Source organism: Aquarana catesbeiana, linkage group LG06 (assembly GCF_042186555.1).
Source record: "Aquarana catesbeiana isolate 2022-GZ linkage group LG06, ASM4218655v1, whole genome shotgun sequence".
NCBI classification, from domain to species: domain Eukaryota; kingdom Metazoa; phylum Chordata; class Amphibia; order Anura; family Ranidae; genus Aquarana; species Aquarana catesbeiana.
In genome coordinates, this window is record NC_133329.1 from 130,618,729 (window position 1) to 130,645,788 (window position 27,060).

Below are 27,060 nucleotides of genomic sequence, written 5' to 3' on the forward strand. Positions count from 1 at the left end.
AATAAGATGTGCTGTGCTGAGCTCCAAAGGAATATCCTACACTGGGGCAAGCCATGCAACCGGATCCATTTAAAGTGCTTTTTCAGGCCAAATTGGATGGTAGCCAGGCCTCATGTCCGAAGAAACGAGATTTTACCTGTAACGCTTCTCTTTTTAGAGAGCTGGACCCCGGGATCCAGTATTTGTTTTTTTCAGCCATATCCCTGGCAGGGTGCTTTACGGGGCCAGAACTGCGGATCCTCCTATTCAAGGGGGCCCCAGTCTCTGAAGGTTTTTTCAAACGGAGCCCACCGTGAGAGGTGAAAATTGGGTCTGTATAACAGAACCCTGCAGCTGGATAAGGTAAGGGAGACTCCTCAAGAATTTTTTAATTCTAGTAGTTTTTCTCCTTTAAGTAAATGTATGCTATGCCTATTGTCGCCACCGGGGGCTGCCAGGAGCACATACCTTTTCATGCTTGTTCTGTCTGTCTCGGTGTCCATGCTGTACGTTCCTCCAGCCAGGCTTCAAGTAGGATGGGTTGGGGGGTTCTCTCCTTAAGGATGCTTCCCTCCATGATTTAGGGGGGCCAGGGTAGCCTGTACAAACAGCGGTAGTATACCGCACCACCGCTGCCGCCGCTAACGTGTTTTTGGCAGGTTCCCCATCCACCGGCCCTTCTCTCTCCTCCACCCCAGCCTCCCCTCCATGCTTGTCCCGAGGATCGGAGCCTCGGCTCGTGCGGGAAAGCACACGTTTTTGAAAAAAACGAGGGGGCGGGCGGGAGGGGTGGTCGGAGGAGGGGGGGCAGAGCAGAAACGCGACGTCCGCCGTGATTAGACACCCACATCGCTGGCTACACAGGCTATAAAGTGCACTCTCTTTCAGATGCACACAGCCTATGGAGGGACACAGAGCTGATGGGCGCATGTGAGGTGGGACACAGGCATTCTCCCAGGCAGCATTTACTTAAAACTCCAGACTGGGTATTGGTAGCAGCGGCTCAGCAGTCAGAGTTTTTTTGTAGTACCTCCACCTTTTGTTGCTTTACACTATGGGTAGAAGAGGTACAAATACTCCGAAAACAGAGGCTCTAGAGGATCTCCCTCAGGCTCTGAAGACCCCCCTTCTGCAGCAACTTCCCCCCCTGAAGGACCTGGGATGGCTGGCCAGGGTGAGCCGTCGGGGTCAGGGGCGGCATCTGCTTCTGGCAGTTCAGCCCCTGTATACATTACGCAGGAGGTTTTTTCCTCAACCATTAATGGATTAGAGGAAAGACTAATGGCCTTAATCGCATCTTCACTCAGTGGAAGAAAACGCACTAGGTCTCCCTCTGTTACCCAGGACCCTCAAGCAGAGGAACTCTGGGAAAAAGGAAAGGAATCCCTCTCAGAGGATCGGGATGAGACTAATAATTCCCCTTCTGAGGAATCAAGTGGAGAAGGGCCCTCTTCAGCTTCTCAGGATGAGAAGGTGTTAGTGCAAATTCTTGCTGGATTGGTCTGCTCCACATTTAAGTTGCCCGTATCTGAGTCAAAGAACCCTCCTCTTCTTTGGGTTCACTGAAGCCTCCTCAAACAACACATGCTTTTCCTGTTCATAGTTTACTAGAAAAGCTCATTTATTCTGAGTGGGATCACCCAGATAAACATTTTTTTCCGCCTAAAAAGTTTTCAACACTTTATCCTATGGAGGAAAAATTTAGAAAAATGAGGGGTATACCGGCAGTTGACGCCGCCATTTCCTCCGTAAATAAAAGTCTGACTTGTCCTGTCGACAATGCTCAGATGCTTAGGGATCCAACTGATAAAAAAATGGAATTCCTGTTAAAAAATATTTTTTCCTTAGCGGGTTCAGTAGCTCAACCTGCAGTGGCAGCAATTGGAGTCTGTCAATACTTGAGAGACCATGTTAAACAGGTCCTCAAAGTTTTACCTGAACAGCAAGCCCGGGGGTTGGCCAACCTTCCAGCGGCTTTATGTTTTGCTTTTGACGCAATCAGAGATTCTATCATCCAAACCTCTCGCCTTTCGCTTGGGTTGGTGCATATGCGTAGAATCTTATGGTTGAAAAATTGGTCAACCGAATCGCCATGTAAGAAGCTTCTGGCTGGATTTCCATTTCGTGGTGCAAGGCTGTTTGGAGAGGATTTGGACAATTATATCCAAAAGATCTCTAGTGGGAAAAACACACTCTTACCGGTTAAGAAAAGGAGCAAACGTCCCTCTTTTAAACGGGCTCTTTCCCCAGTGCCAGGAGCATCAGCCTCCAGGCAGTCGCGACGGCCTCCTCCGTCAGACTCAACAAATAATTTTCAGAGTCGACCCCAGGGACAAAAGAAGTCCTGGGGGAAGAAGCCTACTAGACAAGACGCTAAAGCCTCTTTATGAAGGAGCGCCCCTGCTCACTCGGGTGGGGGGAAGACTGCTACAGTTCTCAAAGCTCTGGCAGGAAGATTTCCAGGACAGCTGGGTAGTCTCCACGGTAACTCTAGGTTACAAACTGGAGTTCCGAGCATTCCCCTCTCCTCGTTTCTTCAAATCAAATGTCCCTAGAGATCCAGAGAAAAAGCAGTCTCTCCTTCTAGCGTTAGAGCGACTATTGTCACAAAAGGTCATCGTGGTGGTTCCCACGGAAGAGCAGGGATTGGGGTTTTATTCAAACCTTTTCACGGTTCAGAAACCAAATGGAGATGTCAGACCCATTCTGGATCTAAAGGATCTAAACCGATTCCTAAAGATTTGATCCTTTCGCATGGAATCAATTCGATCAGTAGTCTCCATCCTACAAGGAGGAGAATTTCTGGCGTCAATAGACATCAAGGATGCGTACCTGCATGTACCCGTTTCCCCTGCTCATCAAAAGTACTTGCGTTTCGAAGTAGAAAAACGCCACTTTCAGTTTATAGCCCTGCCTTTCGGGCTAGCCACTGCACCTCGGGTGTTTACATAGATCTTGGCTCCTCCTCTGGCCAGATTAAGGGCCCAAGGTATAACTGTCATAGCATACCTAGACGACCTGCTCTTGATAGGCCGGTTGGTAGCCTGCCTGGACCAGAACTTAGTCACCACAGTCAACTTCTTGGAATACCTAGGTTGGATTCTCAACTTAGAAAAGTCTTTCTTAAAACCAGTAAGAAGACTAGAGTATTTGGGCCTGGTCATAGATACAAGCCAAGAGAAGGTATTTTTACCTCAGGCAAAGATCAGTGCCTTAAAAGAACTGATTCAGGTAGTCAGGACAAAAAAGGGTCCTTCTGTTCGCCTTTGTGTGAGGCTGCTGGGAAAGATGGTGGCTTCATTCGAAGCAGTTCCCTATGCTCAGTTTCATTCGAGACTGCTGCAACACAGAATCCTGTCTGCCTGGAACAAGAAGGTGCAGGCATTAGATTTTCCGATGCGTCTGTCTCCTACAGTGCGTCAGAGCCTCAGTTGGTGGTTAATACCCGAAAACCTGCAAAAAGGGAAATCTTTTTTACCAGTTACCTGGACAGTGGTAACAACGGATGCCAGTCTTTCGGGTTGAGGAGCAGTTCTGGAACAGTCTGCGGTCCAAGGGTAATGGTCCAAAATCGAAAAGGACCTTACCCATCAACATTCTGGAGATCCGTGCGGCATATCTAGCCCTAAAGGCCTGGATTCTCAGGCTACAGGGTTGCCCTGTCAGGATCCAGTGCCACAGCAGTGGGTTATATCAATCATCAAGGAGGCACCAGGAGTCGTGCAGCTCAGGGAGAAGTGAACCAGATTTTAGTCTGGGCAGAAAAGCATGTGCCATGCATATCGGCAGTTTTCATTCCGGGGATAGAGAACTGGCAGGTGGACTATTTGAGTTGCCAGCGGTTAGCCCCAGGGGAATGGTCTCTTCACCCCGACGTCTTTTGGGCCATATGCCAAAGATGGGGGGTTCCAGATGTAGATCTCTTTGCATCCAGATTCAACAAAAAGATCGACAAGTTTGTGGCAAGAACAAAGGATACTCTTGCATGCGGGACAGATGCGTTGGTGATTCCGTGGCATCGGTTCTCACTGATTTATGCATTCCCTCCTATTCTGCTACTGCCACGACTCCTTCGCAGGATTAGGCAGGAAAAGAAGTCGGTACTTCTGGTGGCCACAGCTTGGCCCAGGAGAGCTTGGTATGCAGAATTAGTAAGGATGACAGTGGGTTCCCCGTGGACCCTACCATCACGTCCAGACCTGTTATCTCAAGGTCCAGTGTTCCACCCTGCCTTACAAATGCTGAATTTGATGGTTTGGCTATTGAAACCCGTGTTCTGAAGAATCGTGGGCTTTCAGGTCCTGTGATCTCTACCTTGATCAATGCAAGGAAGCCAGCTTCCAGAGTAATTTATCATAGAGTCTGGAAGACTTATGTATCCTGGTGTGAAGTCAGGGGTTGGCATCCCAGAAAATATGTCGTAGGTAGAATTCTTGACTTTCTACAAATGGGAGTAGAAATGAAGCTGGCCTTGAGTACCATCAAGGGCCAGGTCTTGGCCTTACCAGTATTATTTCAACGGCCACTTGCTTCACATTCTTTGGTCCATAAATTTATGCAGGGGGTGATGCGTCTTAATCCTCCGGTTAAGGCGCCCCTAAACCCCTGGGACTTGAATTTGGTTCTGTCAGTTTTACAAAAACAGCCTTTTGAACCAATAAATCAAATTCCCTTGGTCTTGGTGACAAGAAACTTAATTTTTCTGGTAGCCATTTCTTCTGCTAGAAGAGTATCAGAATTAGCAGCTCTTTCCTGTAAAGAGCCTTATTTAATCTTGCATAAGGATAGAGTGGTATTGCGCCCTCATCCTAGCTTTCTACCGAAAGTGGTTTCAGATTTCCATCTAAACCAAGATATTGTTCTGCCTTCCTTTTTCCCAGATCCCTGTTCTACAGAAGAAAGGTCACTACATTCTTTGGATTTAGTAAGAGCAGTCAAGGCCTATCTGGAAGCAACTGCTCAAATTCGCAAAATGGATGTTTTGTTCGTACTGCCAGAAGGTCCCAATAGAGGACAGGCAGCGTCAAAGTCTACCATTTCTAAATGGATTCGACAAATGATTATTCAAGCTTACGGTTTGAAACAGAAAATTCCACCTTTTCAAATCAAGGCACACTCCACAAGGGCTATTAGTGCTTCTTGGGCGGTGCATCACCTGGCCTCTATGGCTCAAATCTGCAAGGCCGCAACCTGGTCTTCAGTCCATACATTCACCAGATTTTATCAGGTGAATGTGGGAAGGCATGAGGATATCGCCTTTGGGCGTAGTGTGCTGCAGGCAGCAGTACGAGGTCCTCAGGTCTCATTACACCCTACGTTTGTGTGGTCCCCTCCCCTCAAATAGCATTTCTCTGGGACATCCCATCAGTAATTACTGAGGCTCTGTGTCCCGTGATGTGCGAGAAAGAAAATAGGATTTTTATAACAGCTTACCTGTAAAATCCTTTTCTTTTGAGGTACATCACGGGACACAGAGGTCCCGCCCCTCTTCTAATACACTTATATTGCTTTGCTACAAACCTGAGATATCCCCAGTAAGGGGAGGGGTTATATAGGGGGTTGAACTTCCTGTCTAGGGTGTGACCAGTGTCCAATCACCTTGTGATACCCATATAACCCATCAGTAATTACTGAGGCTCTGTGTCCCGTGATGTACCTCAATAGAAAAGGATTTTACAGGTAAGCTGTTATAAAAATCCTATTTTACTATGCTTTAGTTTGTGAATGGACAGGAAGCCACTCAGCACAGAGCACTTCCCATTCATTCACTGTCTAGTGCACCCGAGGGTTCAGAGAAAGGCATGTGTGTTTTGAGCTTTGGGGTGCACACCCTAATGCAATAGGCTGCACACATCTATGGTAGCCAGTGATCTGTGTAACAGGTGGTCCGGTGGCATTTTAGAAGGAGGTTAGCTGTGCCTTGCCCCATTTTTCCTTTTTTGTTTTCTAAATGCAAAGCACCCGGGCTTTGGGGGGTTCCATTTGGAGATTCAGACGCTGCGCATGTGCACCTGGGAGAACCTGCTTTATAGATTTAATGAGGTTCCGTAGTAATATTTCACAATTCACATTTATTCAGTATGCTGTATAACAGAACACCTGTTTCATGCCTTAGGATGGCAAAGAATAAGACCAAGTCATCAGAGAAAAAGGAGAAAAAGAAGACTATTTCAGAAAGCAGTGTGGAAGTACCAAAGGCTAAAAAGAAGAAATTGAATCCCAAGGTTAGTACTGCGGTTTCTTTCTTAAAATGCAGGCTGAATGCACACTTTTACATGGGAATATGGAGTACATAGGGGCTCCAGCAGAAACAGAAATTCATTTTACTGGCTTTTTATACAGCGTGTATTGCAGCTTCCTGAACTGAACTGAAAGGGATACATTTGCATTGAATGATGGCATGCAGACAAATCATAGGTGGGCTCATCACTTCCCTTAATGTTAATCATTTCTTTTCCTAATCTAAAATATATATAATTTGCTGCCTCCCCTTCTTCCTAGTGTGTGGCAAAGATAACAGGATGTGAACAGTGACTGACAGATGTAGAGATGTTTAAACAGCGAAGAATGGATACAATGTGTAAAAAAACTTTTAAATCTCAACCCCAGAATTTTTTATTTTAAATGGGTACCAGCCCCTCCTGAATAAAAAAAGGATATAACCAGCAGCATTTGCCCTCTCCATGCTCCAGTGTTGGCCCACTTCTGTGGTCCAGGACCTGTCCTTTTTCCTGGTTGAATGACATCCAATGCTAGAATGCAATATTAAAGGCAGCATGCCGTATATTCCTAGTTGTTTTTCAAAAGTGCAGACCACCAAAACCATAAAAGAGAAATAGTTTTAGATTTACTGAATTGTTAAGAACCTTTTGACTTCTCAACAGCCCTGCACCTCCTTCACCTTACAGTTCTCCATTAATGTAGCCAATGTTCAGAGGTGACCAGAAGAGAGGAAACAAAATAGAGAAAAACTTTGCCAGAATGTATACATTTTGGTACTTGATGCACCCATACCCCCTCCGCCTCACTGACCAAATCCCCCCACTGACCCCACAACCCTCAATCATGCAGTTATAGGCTCTGGTCCACAGGTGCTTTATGGTTAAAGCAAAACTACACACCAATTTGAAATAAAATCTTAGCAAGTAGAGTTTTATGACAGAAGGGGCTCTGTATTTTTCTAAATATACACTGACTGCCACACTGTAAGATGCCAGGAGAAAGTGCTGTGACTATGTAATTCATATGTGGAAGTAACATCCTCCATAGCCTGCCAGTGGCTGAAGACTCCCCAGATGCAGAAGATGGCAGCAGTAACCCGGGGGGAGCAAGGATCTGGCATCACTGGAGGTGGGTACACTAAAGGGTGAGTCTGTGACAATGTGCAAATATGTTTCATATACATTTGTACATTTTGCAAGAGCTCTGGGGTCCCCTGTTGCATACAGTTCTGCTTTAAAGTGATGCTAAAGACAAAATAAATAATGATATACAGTATATTATGCAGTCGGCAACTAGCATTACAAAGCAGTTTTTGTTTTTCTGAGTCCCCCCCGGTAACTTAGGTTTTGTACCAGTTGATCTTGCTATTATTTTTCAATGTCTTTTAACAGACCAAGTTGTACAGCTAAGGTGGCAGTTAGAGGGTTGCGACAAACCATTGGAACACTGACAGGGGTGCTTACAATTATCAGCTTTTATTCATTTAGTTAAAACTTTATCGCTAAAGAAAGAAAAAACTGTTTCTGTAACTGCTAAATAAGTGTTAGCTGGAGCTTGGTTTTAACTTGTCGGTTATGTGAGGTCCATCTATCTCTTCCCTCTCCAGAGAGTGCTGCTGTCCAAGGGTGACTCCGTTGCTTCTCTATAGATCAGTGGTTCTCAACTCCTGTCCTCAGGACCCACTAACCGGCCAGATTTTAAGTATTACCTTGGGGAGATGCAGACTAAAATACTGCAATCACTGAGCAGCAAATGATATCACCTGTGATGTATTTCAGTTATCTTGCAAAACTGGCCTGTTAGTGGTTCCTGAGGACAGGAGTTGAGAACCACTGCTATAGATAGAGGAGCCACCCTAAGACAGGAAGTGTGTTACTATCTGGATCACCAGGGAAAAATAAAAAGGGAAAAAAACCTGAAAAAATTGAAAACGAATGCTGCCTGTATGTTTGTGTGTATGTGTGTGTGTGTGTGTGTGTGTGTATATATATATATATATATATATATATATATATATATATGTATTTATATCCTTGAAAAAGTATTCACACCCCTTGAAATTTTATTTTATTGAGATTTTATGTGCTAGACCAACACAAAGTGGCACATAATTGTGAAGGGGAAGGAAAATGATAAATGGTTTTCAAACTTTTTTACAAATAAATATCTGAAAAGTGTGGCCCTTCTGAGTCAATACTTTGTAGAACCACCTTTCGCTGCAATTACAGCTGCAAGTCTTTTTGGGGATGTCTCTATTAGCTTTGCACATCTAGAGAGTGACATTTTTGCTCATTCTACTTTGCAAAATAGCCCAAGCTCTGTCAGATTGCATGGAAAGCGTCTGTGAATAGCAATTTTCAAGTCTTGCCACAGATTCTCAATTGGATTTCGGTCTGAACATTGACTGGGCAATTCTAACACATGAATATGCTTTGATCTAAACTATTCTATTGTAGCTCTGGCTGTATGTTTAGGGTCGTTGTCCTACTGGAAGGTGAACCTCCACCCCAGTCTCAAGTCTTCCGCAGACTCTAACAGGTTTTCTTCTAAGATTGTCCTGTATTTGGCTTCATTCATCTTCCCATCTACTCTAAACAGCCTTAGTAGGTTTGCAGTCGTGCCTTACTCATTCCATTTTTGGATGATGGATTGACCAGTGCTCCATGAGATGTTCAAAGCTTGGGATATTTTTTTTTAACCTAACCCTGCTTTAAACGTTCCCACAACTTTATCCCTGACCTGTCTGGTGTGTTCCTTGACCTTCATGATGCTGTTTGTTCACTAAGAAACCTCTGAGGGCTTCACAGAACAGCTGTATTTATATTGAGATTAAATTACCACACAGGTGGACTCTATTTACTAGGTGACTTGTAAAGGCAATTGGTTCTACTAGATTTTAGTTTGGGGTATCAAGAGTAAAGGGGGCTGAATACAAATGCACGCCACACTTTTCAGATATTTATTTGTAAAAACTTTTAAACAACCACTTTGTGTTGGTCTATCACATAACATCCCAGAAAAATACGTTTTTGGTTGTAAGAAGAAAATTTCAAGGGGGTGTGAACACTTTTTCAAGGCACGGTATATACAGTATATTGCCACAAGTATTGGGACGCCTGCCTTAACATGAACGTCATTTTTCAGAGAATATGAATAACACAAAAAACGTTTCTTTCACTCGTGGTTAGTGTTTGACTGAAGCCATTTATTATCAATTAACTGTGTTTACTCTTTTTAAATCATAATGGCAACAGAAACTACCCAAATGACCTTGATCAAAAGTTTACATACTCCAGTTCTTAATACCATGTATTGCCCCCTTTAACATCAATGACAGCTTGAAGTCTTTTGTGGTATTTTTGAATGAGGCTCTTTATCTTCTCAGATGGTAAAGCTGCCCATTCCTCTTGACAAAAAGCCTCCAGTTCCTATAATCTCTTGGGCTGTCTTGCATGAACTGCATGTTTGAGGTCTCCCCAGAGTGGCTCAATGATATTGAGGTCAGGAGACTGAGATGGCCACTCCAGAACCTTCAATTTATTCTGCTGTAGCCATTGATAGGTCGACTTGGCCTTGTGTTTTGCATCATTGTCATGTTGTAATGTCCAAGTACGTCCCATGCGCAGCTTCCTGGCTGATGAATGCAAATGTTCCTCCAGTATTGTTTGATAACCTACTGCATTTATCTTGCCATCAATTTTGACCAAATTTCCTGTGCCTTTGTAGCTCACACATCCCCAAAACATCAGCGATCCACTTCCGTGTTTCACATTAGGAATGGTGTACCTTTCATCATAGGCCTTGTTGACTCCTCTCCAAATGAAGTGTTTATGGTTGTGGCCAAAAAGCTCAGTTTTGGTCTCATCACTCCAAATGACTTTGTGCCAGAAGGTTTGAGGCTTGTGTCTGTGCTGTTTGGCATATTGTAAGCAGGATACTTTGTGGCATTTGCGTAGTAATGGCTTTCTTCTGGCGACACGACCATGCAGCCCATCTTTCAAGTGCCTCCTTATTGTCTTATACAAAAAGTCCTGTATCTCATCTGAAGTTATTTGTGGGTTTTTCTTTGCATCTCGAACAATTTTCCTGGCAGTTGTGGCTGAAATTTTAGTTGGTCTACCTGACCATGATTTGGTTTCAACAGAACCCCTCATTTTCCACTTCTTGATTAGAGTTTGAACACTGCTGATTGGTATTCTCAATTCCATGGATATCTTTTTATATATCCCTTTCCTGATTTATATAGTTAAATTACTTTTCCTGCAGATCCTTTGGCAATTCTTTTGCTTTTCCCATGACTCAGAATCCAGAAACGTCAGTGCAGCACTGGATGAAAAATGCAAGGGTCTGTCAGGAGTCCAGAAACTCATTGACCTTTTATATATATATATATATATATATATATATATATATATATATATATATATATATATATATATATATATATATATACATACACACACACACATTACAAAGCAAGCAGATCACAGGTGAGGATGGTTACCTTTAATAGCCATTCAAACCCCTTTGTGTCAACTTGTGTGCATGTTATCAGGCCAAAATCACTAGGGTATGTAAACTTTTGATCAGGGTCATTTGGGTAGTTTCTGTTGTGATTATGATTTTAAAAGAGTAAACACAGTTGATTGCTAATAAATGGCTTCAGCCAAACACTAACCATTAGTGAAAGAAAAGTTTTTGTGTTAATATTCATATTCTCTGAAAAATGCCCAAAAAATCACAAATTCTGCCTGGATATGTAAACTTAAAAAACTCAAAAAAACAAAACAGTATGAGTTGGCTTTAAGCCAATATTAGTTAATCAGTCCCTGAAATGAAGATTTAGAATTGTGCAGCATATCATGCAGTGATAGTCATTTGTATCACATGTTGGAATCAGACATAGACTGATTAAAGCGTTTGTTAACCCCCACCCAAAAAAAATACAGATCCTGCTCCTTTAAAGAATGTTATACAGCACAGTGCTTGTCCTTTGTCATTTGGACCCCCATATCACCTGAAATACCTGGCTGAGCCTGCCTGGCTACACCCCCCCCCCACCAAACTGACCACGATAATCATGGCTGCTAAGTCCTGAAACTGTGGTCAGTTTGCATGATTTCCTCACGCAAACTGAGCCTCCCTCAGCCTGCTGTCTCCTGTGTCCTCCCCCCTCCCCTCTCTGCTCATCTCTGCTCGTACCAGTGTCCCCCCCCCCCCCCCTTTTGCTCTCATTTGTGCTCTCATATGTGCTACTAAATGCTCCCATCCTCTCTGTACCATCATAATAATTGTCCCTGTGCCTGTGTTCTGTAAAAAATCTGCCTGATTGTACCTATATGAGCATGGCTCCAGGCGCTCAGCTGATTGTCCGCTCTCTTTCTCCTCACTCCCCCCGGCCCTGCCCAGTGCAGCTGTAAGCCGGACAGAGAAGAGAGCCGACAGTCAGATAAGCTCAGCGGAGCTCATATAGGTACAACTGGGCAGATTTTTTACATAACACAGGCACAGGGACAATTATTATTAGGGTTGCACCGACACTAGTATTGGTATTGGTGCCGATATTGAGTATTTGCACAAGTATCGGTACTCGTGCAAATGCACCGATACCTGGAATCGATACTTTCAGGCTCGGTTCTTTGAGCTGTCAGTGGGAATGAACAAATGTTCCTCTGTGTAACCCCTTAATTAACTCCCTATTCTCCTCCATTTAGTTATTATTTTCCTATTTTTTTTTCTTGTTCACGTTTATTTTATAAATGATAAACAATTAAAACTTTTTTTTTGTTTGCTTTGTTAGCGAATATTTTCACAAATATATATTAACATATATTTACACATTTCACATTAAAAAAGCGCAAAATTAAAAAACAAAATCAATTTATTTCATTTGTAAATGACTTTTCAATGGTATCGGCAAGTACTAAAAAAAAAAAGTATCTGTACTCGTAAAATAAATGGTATCGGTGCATCCCTAATTATTATAATGGTACAGAGTGGATGGAAGCATTTAGTAGAAGTGGGTTAACAACCACTTTAATGATGAGCTGGCTGAGAAGGATACAGAGAAAGACTCCGCTAATGATCTGTGGAGAGGGGCCCTCCAATCTTCTCTTTTCCCAAGTATAAGCTTTGTTCACATAGCAAAAATGTCAACTATGCTAGTAAATTTATCTCCCAGGCTAATTGCCTTCATCGTGTGTTAAACCACCATTGTTTACATGTGGTTTACAAATTTCTGACTTTTTTTAATATTGAATCCATCATTATTATTATTTGATACTTGTATGTCAGAGGATGTGGAAACCTGGCATGGAGAGCTTGCAGTACACCAGCTGGAAAGGAGATACAAGTCCCAGCTTTGACTGTCAGCCACTGGTATGGCATACTGTAGTCCTTATCATAGTCCTAGACCAGGGGTCTTCAAACTATGGCCCTCCAGTTGTTCAAGAACTACAATTCCCATCATGCCTAGTCATGTCTGTGAATGTCAGAGTTTTACAGTGCCTCATGGGACGTGTAGTTTCTCAACAGCTGGAGGGCCATAGTTTGGAGATCCCTGTCCTAGACTATTGGGTTTATACATTTATGGCTTACAATTGTTAAAGGGTCATTCCAACCAATAGTGATATTTCCGTATGTTCCGGTGCTGTGGGCTTCATCTTTGTCATGGGACTTAAAACAGTCCTAAACCCACTAAGACTCTGAACATGTCTGTGTGTGTGTGTGAATGTATGTCTTTTTTTCTTCTTTTTTCTCTCCTTCTTTTCTCTCTGTTTTTCTTTTCTATTTCTGCCTCTCTTTGAGGCAGATACCGGCCCAAGAGGATCACTCGACAGTACAAAGTAGCTATATGGAAGAATAAGTAAAAAATACCCAACTACATGGATTTTTAAAAAATGTTTCTTATTGTTCTTGTTTCTCCCTTTTCTATCTAGTTTATATGAGTAGCCCTATAGGAAGAATTCTAAGCTATGAATTAACAAAAGTATAAAGGTATATGGGAATATGATTGATATATATGCTGTGAGTGGAAATTGTGTAAAGACAAAACACTTAATAAAATATGATTAAATAAAATAAAAAAGACTGAACTATTTATCACCACCATCTTTTGTATACTCTGTAAGAATGTCTTTATTTACAATTACCTGCATATTGCTTTGTGTTTCTTGTGGTTCCATTCCCATCACTTTACTACAGTGCAAGGCTGGGATGTGGTATATGAGCTGAGGGAACCCAGAGCATATGTGAGGTTGGTGTAAGAGGGGTCATTTTTACAGATTAGGTTATACAGGAGGGGTAGGTGAGACATAGCCTAGAGTCTTAGGTTAACTCTGCTTAAACCTCTGGAGTTCTTGGATCCCCCCTACATTCCCCTGCCAATGCAGCCCTGTGTCTATTGTTGCATGCAAATGAAATAATCTCACTTGTCTGCTCTGTTCTCTAAAACACAAAGTAAAATAAACATATGGCAGGGACTGTGAGAACCTCTTGTAATGGTTGTGTATGGTGGAATTATTTTATGCAAATATCAGTTGACTATAAAAAGCATATGGCTGAAAGTATTGCAGGTTACAACCTTCAATGCTGCTGGCTTCTTCTCTCTCGCAAGTGCAACAAAATAAACGCAATACTTCCAGATATTCCATGTGAATAAATACGCATCAATATCAAATAAATACTTACAATTTAGTCAATAGTGCACAGTGAACAGGTAAATATGAAAGGTTTATGAAACCAAACCTGTGGAATACTCAGAACATACAATTGTCATAATAAATAATTAAAAAAAAAAAAAAAAAAAAAGATAGATATATATATATATATATATATATATATATATATATATATATATATATACATACACAGCGGGTAAAATAATTATTGAAAACGTCACCATTTTTCTAGGTAAATATATTATATATTTCTAAAGGTGCTATTGACATGAAATGTTCACCACATGTCGGTAACAACGCATGTAATACATACAAAGAAACAAAAAACAAATAGGTTCAGAAATTAGGTTGTGTAATAAAATTGAATGACACAGGGAAAAAGTATAGAACACATGAAGAAACGGAGGTGCAAAAAGCCATGGAAAGCCAAGACACCAGCTGGTCAGAGTTGATGGGACGATGGATGAAGCCAAATACAGGGCAATCTTAGAAGAAAACCTGTTAGTCTGCTAAAGACTTGAGACTGGGGCGGAGGTTCACCTTCCAGCAGGACAACGACCCTAAACATACAGCCAGAGCTACAACAGAATGGTTTAGATTAAGGCATATTCATGTGTTAGAATGACCCGGTCAAAGTTCAGAACTACATCCAATTGAGAATCTGTGGCAAGACTTGAAAATTGCTGTTTACAGATGCTCTCCATGCAATCTGACAGAGCTTGAGCTATTTTGCAAAGAAGAATGGACAAAAATGTCACTCTCTAGAGTGCCAGTACAAAGCTAGTAGAGACATACCCAAAAAGCCTTGCAGCTGTAATTGCAGCGAAAGGTGGTTCTACAAAGTATTAACAAATGCACGTCACACTTTTCACATGTTTATTTGGAAAAAATGTTGAAAACCATTTATCATTTTCCTTCCACTTCACAATTATGTGCCACTTTGTGTTCGTTTATCACATCAAATCCCAATAAAATACATATACATTTTGGTTGTAACATGTCAAAATGTGAAAAATTCAAGGGATATGAATACTTTTTCAAGGCACTGTGTGTGTATATATATATATACACACACCGTATTTATCGGCATATAACACGCACCCCAAGTTTAGGAGGGAATTTTAGGGAAAAAAACTTTTAGGAGGGAAGATTAATGGAAAAAAACTTACATTTAAATGCCCATCAATGCAGCCTCATTAGTGTCCATCTGCAGCCTTGTCAGTGTCCATCTGTAGCCTTGTCCCCCATTGCAGCCTTGTCAGTGTCCATCTGTAGTCTTGTCCCCCATTGCAGCCTTGTCCGTGTCCATCTGTAGTCTTGCTCTATGTCGTTTGCAGAAATCTGTCGTTTGAAAATGGCGCGGCTGTTCTTGGCGGCTTTCAGACGCACTCGGCTTTCGGCGGCTCGCGCGGACTTCAAAAGCCGCCGAGAATGGCTGAGAGCGGCCAAGAGCCGCCAAAAGGCTCACAATCAGTGGGGATCGGCATATAACATGCACCCACGATTTTCCCCTGATTTTAAGGGGAAAAGTGCGTGTTATACGCAGATAAATATGGTCTATAGATAGATATATCTATATATATATACAGTATCTCACAAGTGAGTATACCCCTCAGATTTTTGTAAATATTTTATTATATCTTTTCATGTGACAACACTGAAGAAATGAAACTTTGCTACAATGTAAAGTATTGAGTGTACTGCTTGTATAACAATATGTCTCCTCAAAATAACTCAACACACAGCCATTAATGTCTAAACCTCTGGCAACAAAAGTGAGTACACCCCTAAGTAAAAATGTCCAAATTGGGCCCAAAATGTCAATATTTTGTGTGGCCAACATTATTTTCCAGCACTGCCTTAACCCTCTTGGGCATGCAGTTCACCAGAGCTTCACAGGTTGCCACTGGAGTCCTCTTCTCTTCCTCCATGACGACATTACGGAGCTGGTGGATGTTAGAGACCTTGCGCTCCTCCACCTTCCGTTTGAGGATGCCCCACAGATGTTCAAAAGGTTTAGGTCTGGAGACATGCTTGGCCAGTCCATAACCTTTACCCTCAGCTTCTTTATCAAGCTTCTTTATCAGTTGTCGTCTTGGAGGTATGTTTGGGGTCGTTATCATGTTGGAATACTGCCCTGCGGCCCAGTCTCCGAAAGGGGGGGATCATGCTCTGCTTCAGTATGTCACAGTACATGTTGGTATTCATGGTTCCCTAAATTAACTGTAGCTCCCCAGTGCCGGCAGCACTCATGCAGCCTCAGACCATGACACTCCCACCACCATGACTGTAGGCAAGACACACTTGTCTTTGTGCTCCTCACCTGGTTTCCACAACACATGCTTGACACCATCTGAATTAAATATGTTTATCTTGGTATTATCAGACCACAGGACATGGTTCCAGTAATCCATGTCCTTAGTCTGCTTGTCTTCAGCAAACTGTTTGCAGGATTTCTTGTGCATCATCTTTAGAAGAGGCTTCCTTCTGGGACGACAGCCATGCCGACCAATTTGGTGCAGTGTGCGGCATATGGTCTGAGCACTTACAGGCTGACCCCCCACCCCTTCAACCTTTGCAGCAATCATACGTCTATTTCCCAAAGACAACCTCTGGATTTGATGCTGAGCACATGCACTCAACTTCTTTGGTCGACCATGACGAGACCTATTCTTAGTGGAACCTGTCCTGATAAACCACTGTATGGTCTTGGCCACCATGCTGCAGCTCAGTTTCAGGCTCTTGGCAATATTCTTATAGCCTAGGCCATCTTTATGTAGAGCAACAATTCTTTTTTTCTTTATCGTACATCACGGGACACAGAGCAGCCATAATAACTTACTGGGTTATACGCCACCTATAGGTGAATAGACACTGGAAACTAAAAAGACAGGAAGTCCTCTCCTATATAAGCCCTCCTACACAGGAAGTACCTCAGTTTTTTTCGCCAGTGTCTTGTAAGGTGATGGTCATGGTTGGAGAAACTCTCCATGATCTAGCTAAATGGTCCTGGAACAGATCTTGAAGGATTTAAAGGGCTATATAATCGGATCCATCTGGACGGTGATGCACTAAATTGGATGGTACCTGAACCTCGTTTACATAAGAAGATTACGAGGTATTGCCTGTAATGTGACCCTTTTGTTGCCAGACCCTTGGTAAGAAAAAAGATCCAAAGAAGTTCTGGCAGGGTGCTTGACAGGTCCAGGGGAGTGGCCCCATATTCAGGGTGACCCGGTCCTTGAAGGTCCAAGAGACACAGTCCCGCCGTGATGGGGAAAGATTTGAATCTAGCTTTTTAGCAGAAGCCTGCGGTGGGACTGGTGTTTTGAAAAACTCTTTTTGCACTTGTGTTAACCGAAAAATGTATTTGCATTTTTATTTTTTTATAGGACCAGTTGTGTTATATTTTTCCTGTCCACTGGGAGCAGTGATGTTGCGGTACGGCTGCGTTTCTCTGTGGAGACTTCCAGCGGGTAAGATCCTAACAGGAGGCAGGCGGCTCTTCGGATTCCCCCGCCTCCCCCACCTAGTTCCTACGCTGGCGCCTTTGGTGGCCTTTTCCCGCTGTTATTTATGCAGTCGTAGGAGGCGAGCACGTGTGCTGGAATGGCGTGAACTAGTGTGCATGAGGGACATGCACATGGAACGTGGTAGGTGTACAGGATGCTACGAACGCGCACATGGTAAACGTGCACGCCGGACATGCGTAGTAGGGGCGGAAGCGGCCATATTAGGAGCTGTTCCAGCCCTAGGCTTCTGTATGTAGGCTGGATGGGACACAGAGCAGCGTCAGCTGGGCACGTGAGTCACTGTGGTTGGATGGACCAGGGCACCGCAGGTCCTGTAAGAGCTGTGCACTGCAAAGACTAAGTGTAGTATTCGCAGGACGGTTGAAGTGCATAAAGTGGGGTTTTTTATTACCTCAAGTTTTTGTCTCAGGCATGTCTTCCGAGAAGAAGAATGGGGGAGGCAAAGCAGGAAGGGGTGCAAATGCACCACCATCGGTATTGGAGGATGCTAGCCTTACATCTGTTTATACATGTGTTTAACCACTTAATGACCACGCCATAGCCGAATGATGGCTACAGCGCGGCTCGATAACTCTGGGAGGGCGTACATTGACGCCCTCCCAGAGTTATCGCACGCCCAGAGTTCCCGCACGCCCCCTGGGGCTCGCACCCGGGAATATCCGTGATGGATCACGATAAATGGCCACTGATAGCGGCCGTTTACTGCAAATTCGCTCTGTCAAATGACACTTGTAAACAAACCGGCATCATGTCCGGTTCCTCACTTCCCTCTCTGTACTGATCGGTACAGTGTGAGCGGAGAGGGGAGAGATCAGGTGCTGCAGTGCTGTGGGCTGGATGTGTAGTGACCACAGCGTGATTTGTGCCCACTCCAGCCAGCCATCCATACTCAGCCAGCCATCCATCCATCTATACTCAGCCAGCCATCCATCCATCCATCCATACTCAGCCAGCCATCCATCCATCCATGCTCAGCTAGCCATCCATCCATCCATGCTCAGCTAGCCATCCATCCATGCTCAGCTAGCCATCCATACTCAGCCATCCCTAATCAGCAATACTCATCCATGCTCATCCATCCATCCATACTCAGCAATACTCATCCATCCCCATCCATACGCAGCCGTACTCAGCCATACCCAGCCATCCCATCCATACTCAGCCGTACCCAGCCCTACTCGGCCATACTCATCCATGGCTCATCCATCCCCATTCATGCTCATCCATGCCACATCAGTTCTCATCCATGCCACTACAGTGTCTCACAAAAGTGTAATAGGTAGTCAAATTAGATTTGACATTTATACCCCTAGAATGCCTGATGGTGCTCCAGGCTGCGTAAAAGTCTCCCACATGTGGTATCGCTGGACTCGAGAGAAGTAGGAGAATCTATTTTGGGATGTAATTTTTTGGTATGTGCATGCTATGTGTTAGAAATATTGTATAAATGGACAACTTTGTGTAAAAAAAAAAAAAAAAAATGCGTTTTCATTTTACACAAAAACTTGTAGAAAAAAATGACATGTTCAAAAGACTCATTATGCCTCATAGATTATACGTTGAGTAGTTTTCTTTCCAAAATGAGGTAATTCCTGGTGCTCCAGGGCCTTCAAAAGTGTAAGAGGTAGTCAAGAAATTATATGTGTAATTTATGCTCCAAGAACGCCTGATGGTGCTCCCTGCATGTTGGGCCTCTGTATGTTGCCACGCTGTGTAAAAGTCTCACACATGTGGTATCGCCGTACTCAGGAGGAGTAGTATAATGTGTTTTTGGGTGTAATTTGTGCTATGCATATGCTGTGTGTGATAAATAACCTGCTAATATAACAATTTTGTGAAAAAAAAAAGAAAAAAAAATCTTGATTTTGCAAAGAATTGTGGGAAAAACTTAAAAAAACTCACCATGCCTCTTACTAAATACCTTGGAATGGATACTTTCCAAAAAGGGGTCATTTGGGAGGTATTTGTACTTTCCTTGCTTGTTAGGGTCTCAAGAAATGAGATCATCGGTACATCAGGTGTGATCAATTTTCAGAGATTGGCACCATAGCTTGTGGACTCTATAACTTTCAGACCAAAACAATGTACACCGATTTGGGTTATTTTTTACCAAAGATATCTAGCAGTATAAATTTTGGCCAAAATTTATGAAGAAAAATTACTAATTTGCAAAGTTTTATGACGGAAAAGAAGAAAATGCATTTTTTTACCAGAATTTTCGGTCTTTTTTTCTTTTATAGAGCAAAAAATAAAAAACCCAGAGGTGATTAAATACCACCAAAAGAAAGCTCTATTTGTGTGAAAAAAGGGACAAAAATGTCATATCGGTACAGTGTTGCAAGACTGAGTAATTGTTATTCAATATGTGAGAGAGCACCGAAAGCTGAAAATTGGTCTGGTTAGGAAGGGGGTTTAAGTGCCCAGTGGTTAACTCTCCTGAAAGACCTGAGGCAACTGGCCAGTCTGAGCCATTACGGTTGTCAGGCATTGTAGCAACAGCTAATGCTTCTGCCTCAACCTACTTCACAAAGGACGATTTAGCATCAGCTTTAGCTGGGCTGGTGGGAAAAATAGCAGGTATGATTGCTTCAGTTTCCCAAGGTGGAAGGAAACGGGATAGATCCCCTTCACCTGAGCCCCCACCTGCATTGGAACAGGTTTGGGCAGAAGAGGTGAAAGAAGTGGCAGTAAATGACCAGGAAGAAGGTCAGGCCACTGACTCCGCTTCTGAGGAGTCAGGTTCTGAAGAACCGTTTTCAGCCTCTCAATCCCAGAGACTGCTAATCCAGTCCCTCACAGGTATGCCATCTGTGGACGCTGGCATTTGCTCTGTGAATAAGAGTCTTACCTGTCCTGTAGGTAATGCCCAGGTGCTTAAAGGTCCAGCAGATAAGAAATTGGAGTCTTTATTAAAGACTTCATTTGCTATTGCTGCGTCTGCTGCACAACTGGCAGTGGCAACTATTGGTATCTGTCAGTCTTTAAAGGACCAGTTGAAGCGGGTAGCTAAGACTGTTCCCGATCAAGGGGTATCTGCGGAGGATTTGGAAGAATTACCTCGGGCCTTATGTTTCGCAGTAGATGCCCTTAAGGATTCCATACAACAGGTGTCCCGGTTGGCCCTGCTGTCAGTACATATGCGCAGGATTCTTTGGTTAAAAAACTGGTCTGCGGAATTACCCTGCAAAATACTACTAGCTGGTTTCCCCTTTCACTGGAAGCGGCTTTTTGGAGAGGACCTGGATAACTATATCCAGAAGATTTCAGGGGGTAAGAGTGCTCTTCTACCAGTTAAGAAGAGGAACAGACAACCTTCTTTTTGTGTCTAGTGCTTCAGTACCCAGCACTTCTAATTTCAGGCAGTATCGACAGCCTCAGCCAGTGGGGTCTAAGGGAAAGCCTCAAGGCCAGGGGCAGAAAAAGCCCTGGGCCCAGAGACCCCCTAAAGTCAGTCCCAAGCCCTCCTGATGGGGTGCCCCCACTCAAGCGGGTGGGGGAAGGCTTTTAGAGTTCTCAGACACCTGGGAAGAAGTGATTCGAGACAGGTGGATTGCTTCTACCGTGTCTCAGGGGTACAAAATAGGAGCTTCCCCACTCTGGGTTTTTAAAGTCCAACGTCCCCACAGACCTGGTAAAAAAGAGGTCTTTTCTTCAGGCAATAGATCAGCTAAGGTCACAAGGACTGATTTCAGAGGTTCCAGTCAAGTAAAGATTTGGGGGTTTTTACTCAAATCTTTTCATAATCCCAAAGCCAAATGGAGATGTAAGGCCTATTCTGGACCTCAAGGCTCTGAATCAGTTTCTAGTCATTTGTTCTTTTCGGATGGAGTCAATTCGTTCAGTCGTAGCCTCCTTGCACGGAGAGGAATTCTTGGCGTCCATAGACATCAAGGATGCGTACCTACATGTGCCAAATCTGTAGGTTCCATCAAAGGTCGCCCACTGCGACCAACATTTTCAGTTTGTGGCGATGCCCTTCGGGTTAGCCATGGCACCTCGGGTATTCACAAAGGTATTGGCAGTTCTAAAATCTCAGGGAATATTGGTTGCAGGATACCTGGATGATCTACTATTGATAGATCAAACGGTTCCAGACCTGGGGCGGAATGTAGCCTGGGCGGTTCAATTTTTGGAGCGACTGGGTTGCATTCTGAACTGGTCAGAATCGGCCCTGCAGTCCATTCAGCGCCTAGAGTATCTGGGGCTAATACTAGACACGGTCAAGGCAAAGGTATTTTTGCCTCCAGAGAAGGTCAGAGTCATGAAAAACCTCGTTGAGGTCATAAAAGGGAAAAAATCTCCCTCCATTCGCCTGTGTATGAGGCTACTGGGTAAAAAAAATGTATCTTCATTTAAAGCAGTCCCTTATGCACAGTTCCACTCCAGACTACTTCAGAACAACATCCTGTCTGTCTGGAAGAAGACTGTCCAGACTCTGGACTGGCTCATGTCTCTTCGGCTGAAAGTGCGTCAGTGTCAGTTGGTGGATGTTAACCAAGAATCTGGTAAAAGGAAAGTCCTTTTTGCGTGGGGCCTGGAGAGTGGTGACTACAGACTCCAGTCTCTATGGATGGGGGGGCAGTCCTAGGAGGCCACCGTCCAGGGAGGGTGGTCCTGTAGGAAGAGGAGTTTGCTCATCAACACTTTGGAGATTTGGCTCTAAGCTTCTGGACTTCCAGACTACAGGGATGTTCTGTGAGGGTCCAGTCAGACAATGCCACGGCTGTGGCATACATCAATCACCGGGGAGGCAACAGGTCAGACAGCCCAGAAGGAAGTACATTGCATGCTGACCTGGGCAGAAAGATTTGTTCCATCCCTATCGGCAGTGTTTATTCCGGGAGTGGTGAATTGGCAGGCGGAATTTGAGTCGCCAGCAAATGTTTCCAGGGGAGTGGTCCCTAAATCCTGAGATTTTTGCATCAATCTGCCGCCGATGGGGGGGGAGGGGTTTCCGGATGTAGACCTGCTGGCATCCAGGTTCAACAGAAAACTAGACAGTTTTGTGTCCAGAACCAGGGACCCGCTTTCATTAGGGGCAGATGCCTTGATAATTCAGTGGAATCAGTTTTCCCTGATGTATGCCTTTCCTCCAATCTGGCTGTTGCCAAGGCTACTATGCAGAATCCGGAAAGAGAGAAAGCCGGTGATCTTAGTAGCTGCAGCCTGGCCCAGAAGGACTTGGTATGCACAGATTGTAAGACTGGTGGTGGGAAACCCCTGGGTTCTTCCACTCCGTCCGGATCTGCTCTCACACGATCCAATATTCCACCCTGCTCTACGGCCTCTAAATTTAACGGTATGGCTGTTGAATTCAGGATCTTAAAGTACCGGGCATTTCTGGGTCAGTATTGTCTACCATGTTGAATGCTAGGAAGCCAGTTTCTAGAAGTATCTACTATCGAGTCTGGAGATCCTATATTGCCTGATGTGAGGCCAAGAGGTTGCACCACCACAGATTTGTCATCTAGAGAGTTTTGGCTTTTCTGCAAAAAGGGGTGGATATGAATCTGGCCTAAAGTACAATTATGGGTCAAATTTCGGCCTTAGCAATCTTTTTTCAGAGGCCTATTGCTTCTCACTCCTTAGTACGAACGTTTGTACAGGGAATGATTCGTGTGCTTCCACCGGTCAGGCTGCCTCTGTGCCCTTAGGATCTAAATTTAGTCCTGGGGGTTTTACAGAGGCAGGCTTTTGGGCCTATCCAGCAGATTCCTCTGGTCTTCTCGACAAGAAAATTCGTTTTCTTGGTGGCAGTGACGTCAGTGATGGAGGGTGTCTGAGTTGGCGGCTCTGTCCTTTAAAGAACCTTATTTGATCTTGCACCAGGATAGGGCGGTTTTGCGGCCGCAACCAGAATTTTTGCCCAAGGTAGTGTCCAGTTTTCATCTAAATCAGGATATCATTCTACCTTCCTTTTTTCCGAATTCACAGTCTGCAGAGGTGAAATTATTTCACTCTCTTGATGTAGTATGGGCTATCAGGGTGTATCTGAGATGTGGAAGACTGATGTTCTGTTTGTATTGCCAGAAGGTCCCAAGATGGGACAGGCAGCATCTAAGTCAACTATTTCTCAATGGATTCGCCAAGTGATTGTTCAGGCCTATGGATTAAGGGGTAAGGCCCTGTCTTTTCCAGTAAGGGCACATTCTACCAGAAGAGTGAGTGCTTCATGGGCAGTTCATCATCAAGCATTGATGGCTCGGATTTGCAAGGCTAAATCTCACTTGTTTTATAATAATAAAAAAAGGTAAACAGAGTAAACATAGTCAAAACATAGCCAGAGTTCAGGAACCAGAACAGATAGTCAGACAAGCCAAAACGTCAGGGAGCCAGAGATGAACATAGTAGAACAGCAAGCAGGATCTGGAGCCAGAGGAATGTCAGCCAGGCAAGTCTTTAACAGGAACACAGGAGAGCGTCTCTTGAGATGTGACCACGATGAAGGCAGAGATCACCTGGGCTGGACGGCTTAAGTAGGCAGGACTGATGAGTAGGATATCATCAACAGGTGAGTCACTGTGGAGAGATAGAAGCTGGCAATTAGCTGACAGCTGAGCGGCTAGCTCAGAGAAGGAAGGGCTGAGCCCAGCCCTGACAGGAGGACTTCCTGTCTTTTTGGTTCGCCAGTGTCCATTCACCTATAGGGGGCGTATTTAGTTATTATGGCTGCTCTGTGTCCTGTGGTGTACTCCAAGAAAAGGATTTTACAGGTAAGCTGTAAAAAAAATCCCAATTTTCAGATCCTCAGAGAGTTTTTGCCATGAGGTGCCATGTTGAACTTCCAGTGACCAGTATGAGAGAGTGAGAGCGATGACGCCAAATTTAACATACCTGCTCCCCATCCACACCTGAGACCTTGTAACACTAACGAGTCACATGACACCGGGAGGGTAAATGGCTAATTAGGCCCAATTTGGACATTTTCACTTAGGGGTGTACTCATTTTTGTTGCCAGCGGTTTAGACATTAAGGGCTCTGTGTTGAGTTACTTTGAGGGGACAGCAAGTTTACGCCGTTATACAAGCTGTACACTCACTACATTACATCGTAGCAAAGTGTCACATGAAAAGAGAATAAAATAATGTGAGGGGTGTACTCACTTTTGTGAGATACTGTGTATGTATGTGTGTATGTACAGTATGTGTATGTATATATATATATATATATATATATATATATATATAGTGGGGATGGAAAGTATTCAGACCCCCTTAAATTTTTCACTTTGTTATATTGCAGCCATTTGCTAAAATCATTTAAGTTCATTTTTTTCCTCATTAATGTACACACAGCACCCCATATTGACAGAAAAACACAGAATTGTTGACATTTTTGCAGATTTATTAAAAAAAGAAAAACTGAAATATCCCATGGTCCTAAGTATACAGACCCTTTGCTGTGACACTCATATATTTAACTCAGGTGCTGTCCATTTCTTCTGATCATCCTTGAGATGGTTCTACACCTTCATTTAAGTCCAACTGTTTGATTATACTGATTGGATTTGATTAGGAAAGCCACACACCTGTCTATATAAGACCTTACAGCTCACAGTGCATGTCAGAGCAAATGAGAATCATGAGGTCAAAGGAAATGCCTGAAGAGCTCAGACAGAATTGTGGCAAGGCACAGATCTGGCCAAGGTTACAAAAAAATTCTGCTGCACTAAAGGTTCCTAAGAGCACAGTGGCCTCCATAATCCTTAAATGGAAGACGTTTGGGAGGACCAGAACCCTTCCTAGAGCTGGCCGTCTGGCCAAACTGAGCTATCGGGGGAGAAGAGCCTTGGTGAGAGAGGTAAAGAATAACCCAAAGATCACTGGCTGAGCTCCAGAGATGCAGTCGGGAGATGGGAGAAAGTTGTAGAAAGTCAACCATCACTGCAGCCCTCCACCAGTCGGGGCTTTATGGCAGAGTGGCCCGACAGAAGCCTCTCCTCAGTGTAAGACACATGAGAACCTGCATGGAGTTTGCTAAAAAAAACACCTGAAGGACTCCAAAATGATGAGAAATAAGATTCTCTGGTCTGATGAGACCAAGATAGAACTTTTTGGCCTTAATTCTATGCGGTATGTTTGGAGAAAACCAGGCACTGCTCATCACCTGTCCAGTACAGTCCCAACAGTGAAGCATGGTGGTGGCAGCATCATGCTGTGGGGGTATTTTCAGCTGCAGGGACAGGACGACTGGTTGCAATCGAGGGAAAGATGAATGCAGCCAAGTACAGGGATATCCTGGACAAAAACCTTCTCCAGAGTGTTCAGGACCTCAGACTGGGCCGAAGGTTTACCTTCCAACAAGACAATGACCCTAAGCACACAGCTAAAATAATGAAGGAGTGGCTTCACAACAACTCCGTAACTGTTCTTGAATGGCCCAGCCAGAGCCGTGACTTAAACCCAATTGAGCATCTCTGGAGAGACCTAAAAATGGCTGTCCACCAACGTTTACCATCCAACCTGACAGAACTGGAGAGGATCTGCAAGGAGGAATGGCAGAGGATCCCCAAATCCAGGTGTGAAAAACTTGTTGCATCTTTCCCAAAAAGACTCATGACTGTATTAGATCAAAAGGGTACTTCTACTAAATAGTGAGCAAAGGGTCTGAATACTTAGGACCATGTGATATTTCAGTTTTTCTTTTTTAATAAATCTGCAAAACTGTCAACAATTCTGTGTTTTTCTGTCAATATGGAGTGCTGTGTGTACATTAATGAGGAAAAAAAATGAACTTAAATGATTTTAACAAATGGCTGCAATATAACAAAGAGTGAAAAATTTAAGGGGGTCTGAATATTTTCCGTCCCCACTGTATATATAATTCCTCTCTATGTAATTGTTTGTGTGGATCATTTTCAGTAGCTTTGGATAACCTTAAAATGAAAAAAGGTCTAATCTAGAGGTCGACCGATATATCGGCCGATATTTGGTGTTTTTTACTTAAAGCGGAGTTCCACACAAAAATGGAACTTCCGCTTTTCGGAACCCTCCCCCCCTCCGGTGTCACATTTGGCACCTTTCAGGGGGGAGGGGGGTGCAGATACCTGTCAAAGACAGGTATTTGCACCCACTTCCGGCATAGACTCCCATGGGAGTCTATGCCTCTTCCCGTCCCGACCGCGCTGTCTGCTGGGAACACACAGCTCCCAGCAGAGAGTGGGGACCACTAGGGACGCGCAGCGCGACTCGCGCATGCGCAGTAGGGAACCGGGAAGTGAAGCCGCAACGCTTCACTTCCTGATTCCCTCACCTAGGATGGCGGCGGCAGCTGCCGAGAACCGAGCGGGTTCTCGGCGTCCCCTGCCGACATCGCTGGACCCCGGGACAGGTAAGTGGCAATGTATTAAAAGTCAGCAGCTGCAGTATTTGTAGGTGCTGGCTTTTAATATTTTTTTCTTTTTGGCGGTGTGGGTGAACCCCCGCTTTAATCGGCATCAGCCGATTGTGCTGATAAAAAAGGCCGATATAACTTCGGCACTACTTGCAAATGACTTCTGTAATAGAAGTCAATGCAAGTTGTCTGAAATCTTCTGTGAAGTGACTTCTCCCTCCTCTGGGCAGCCTGCCAAATCTGATAAAAAGAACCTGAAGAGATACAATGTTTACACATATGAATGAACTAAATTCTGTGTGTAGAAGCTCTCA

At 43.9% G+C, this 27,060-nt stretch overlaps 1 protein-coding gene across 1 annotated transcript in view; it reads left to right on the top strand.

Moving 5' to 3' along the window:
* The window catches only part of CHLSN (cholesin), a 640,429-nt gene that overhangs the window by 29,418 nt on the left and 583,951 nt on the right, over window positions 1-27,060 (top strand). The window contains exon 2 of the mRNA XM_073636813.1: window positions 6,095-6,203. Coding sequence (XP_073492914.1) covers window positions 6,096-6,203 — 108 coding nt within the window. The 5' untranslated portion in view covers window position 6,095. The remainder of the gene's footprint in view (window positions 1-6,094; window positions 6,204-27,060) is intronic.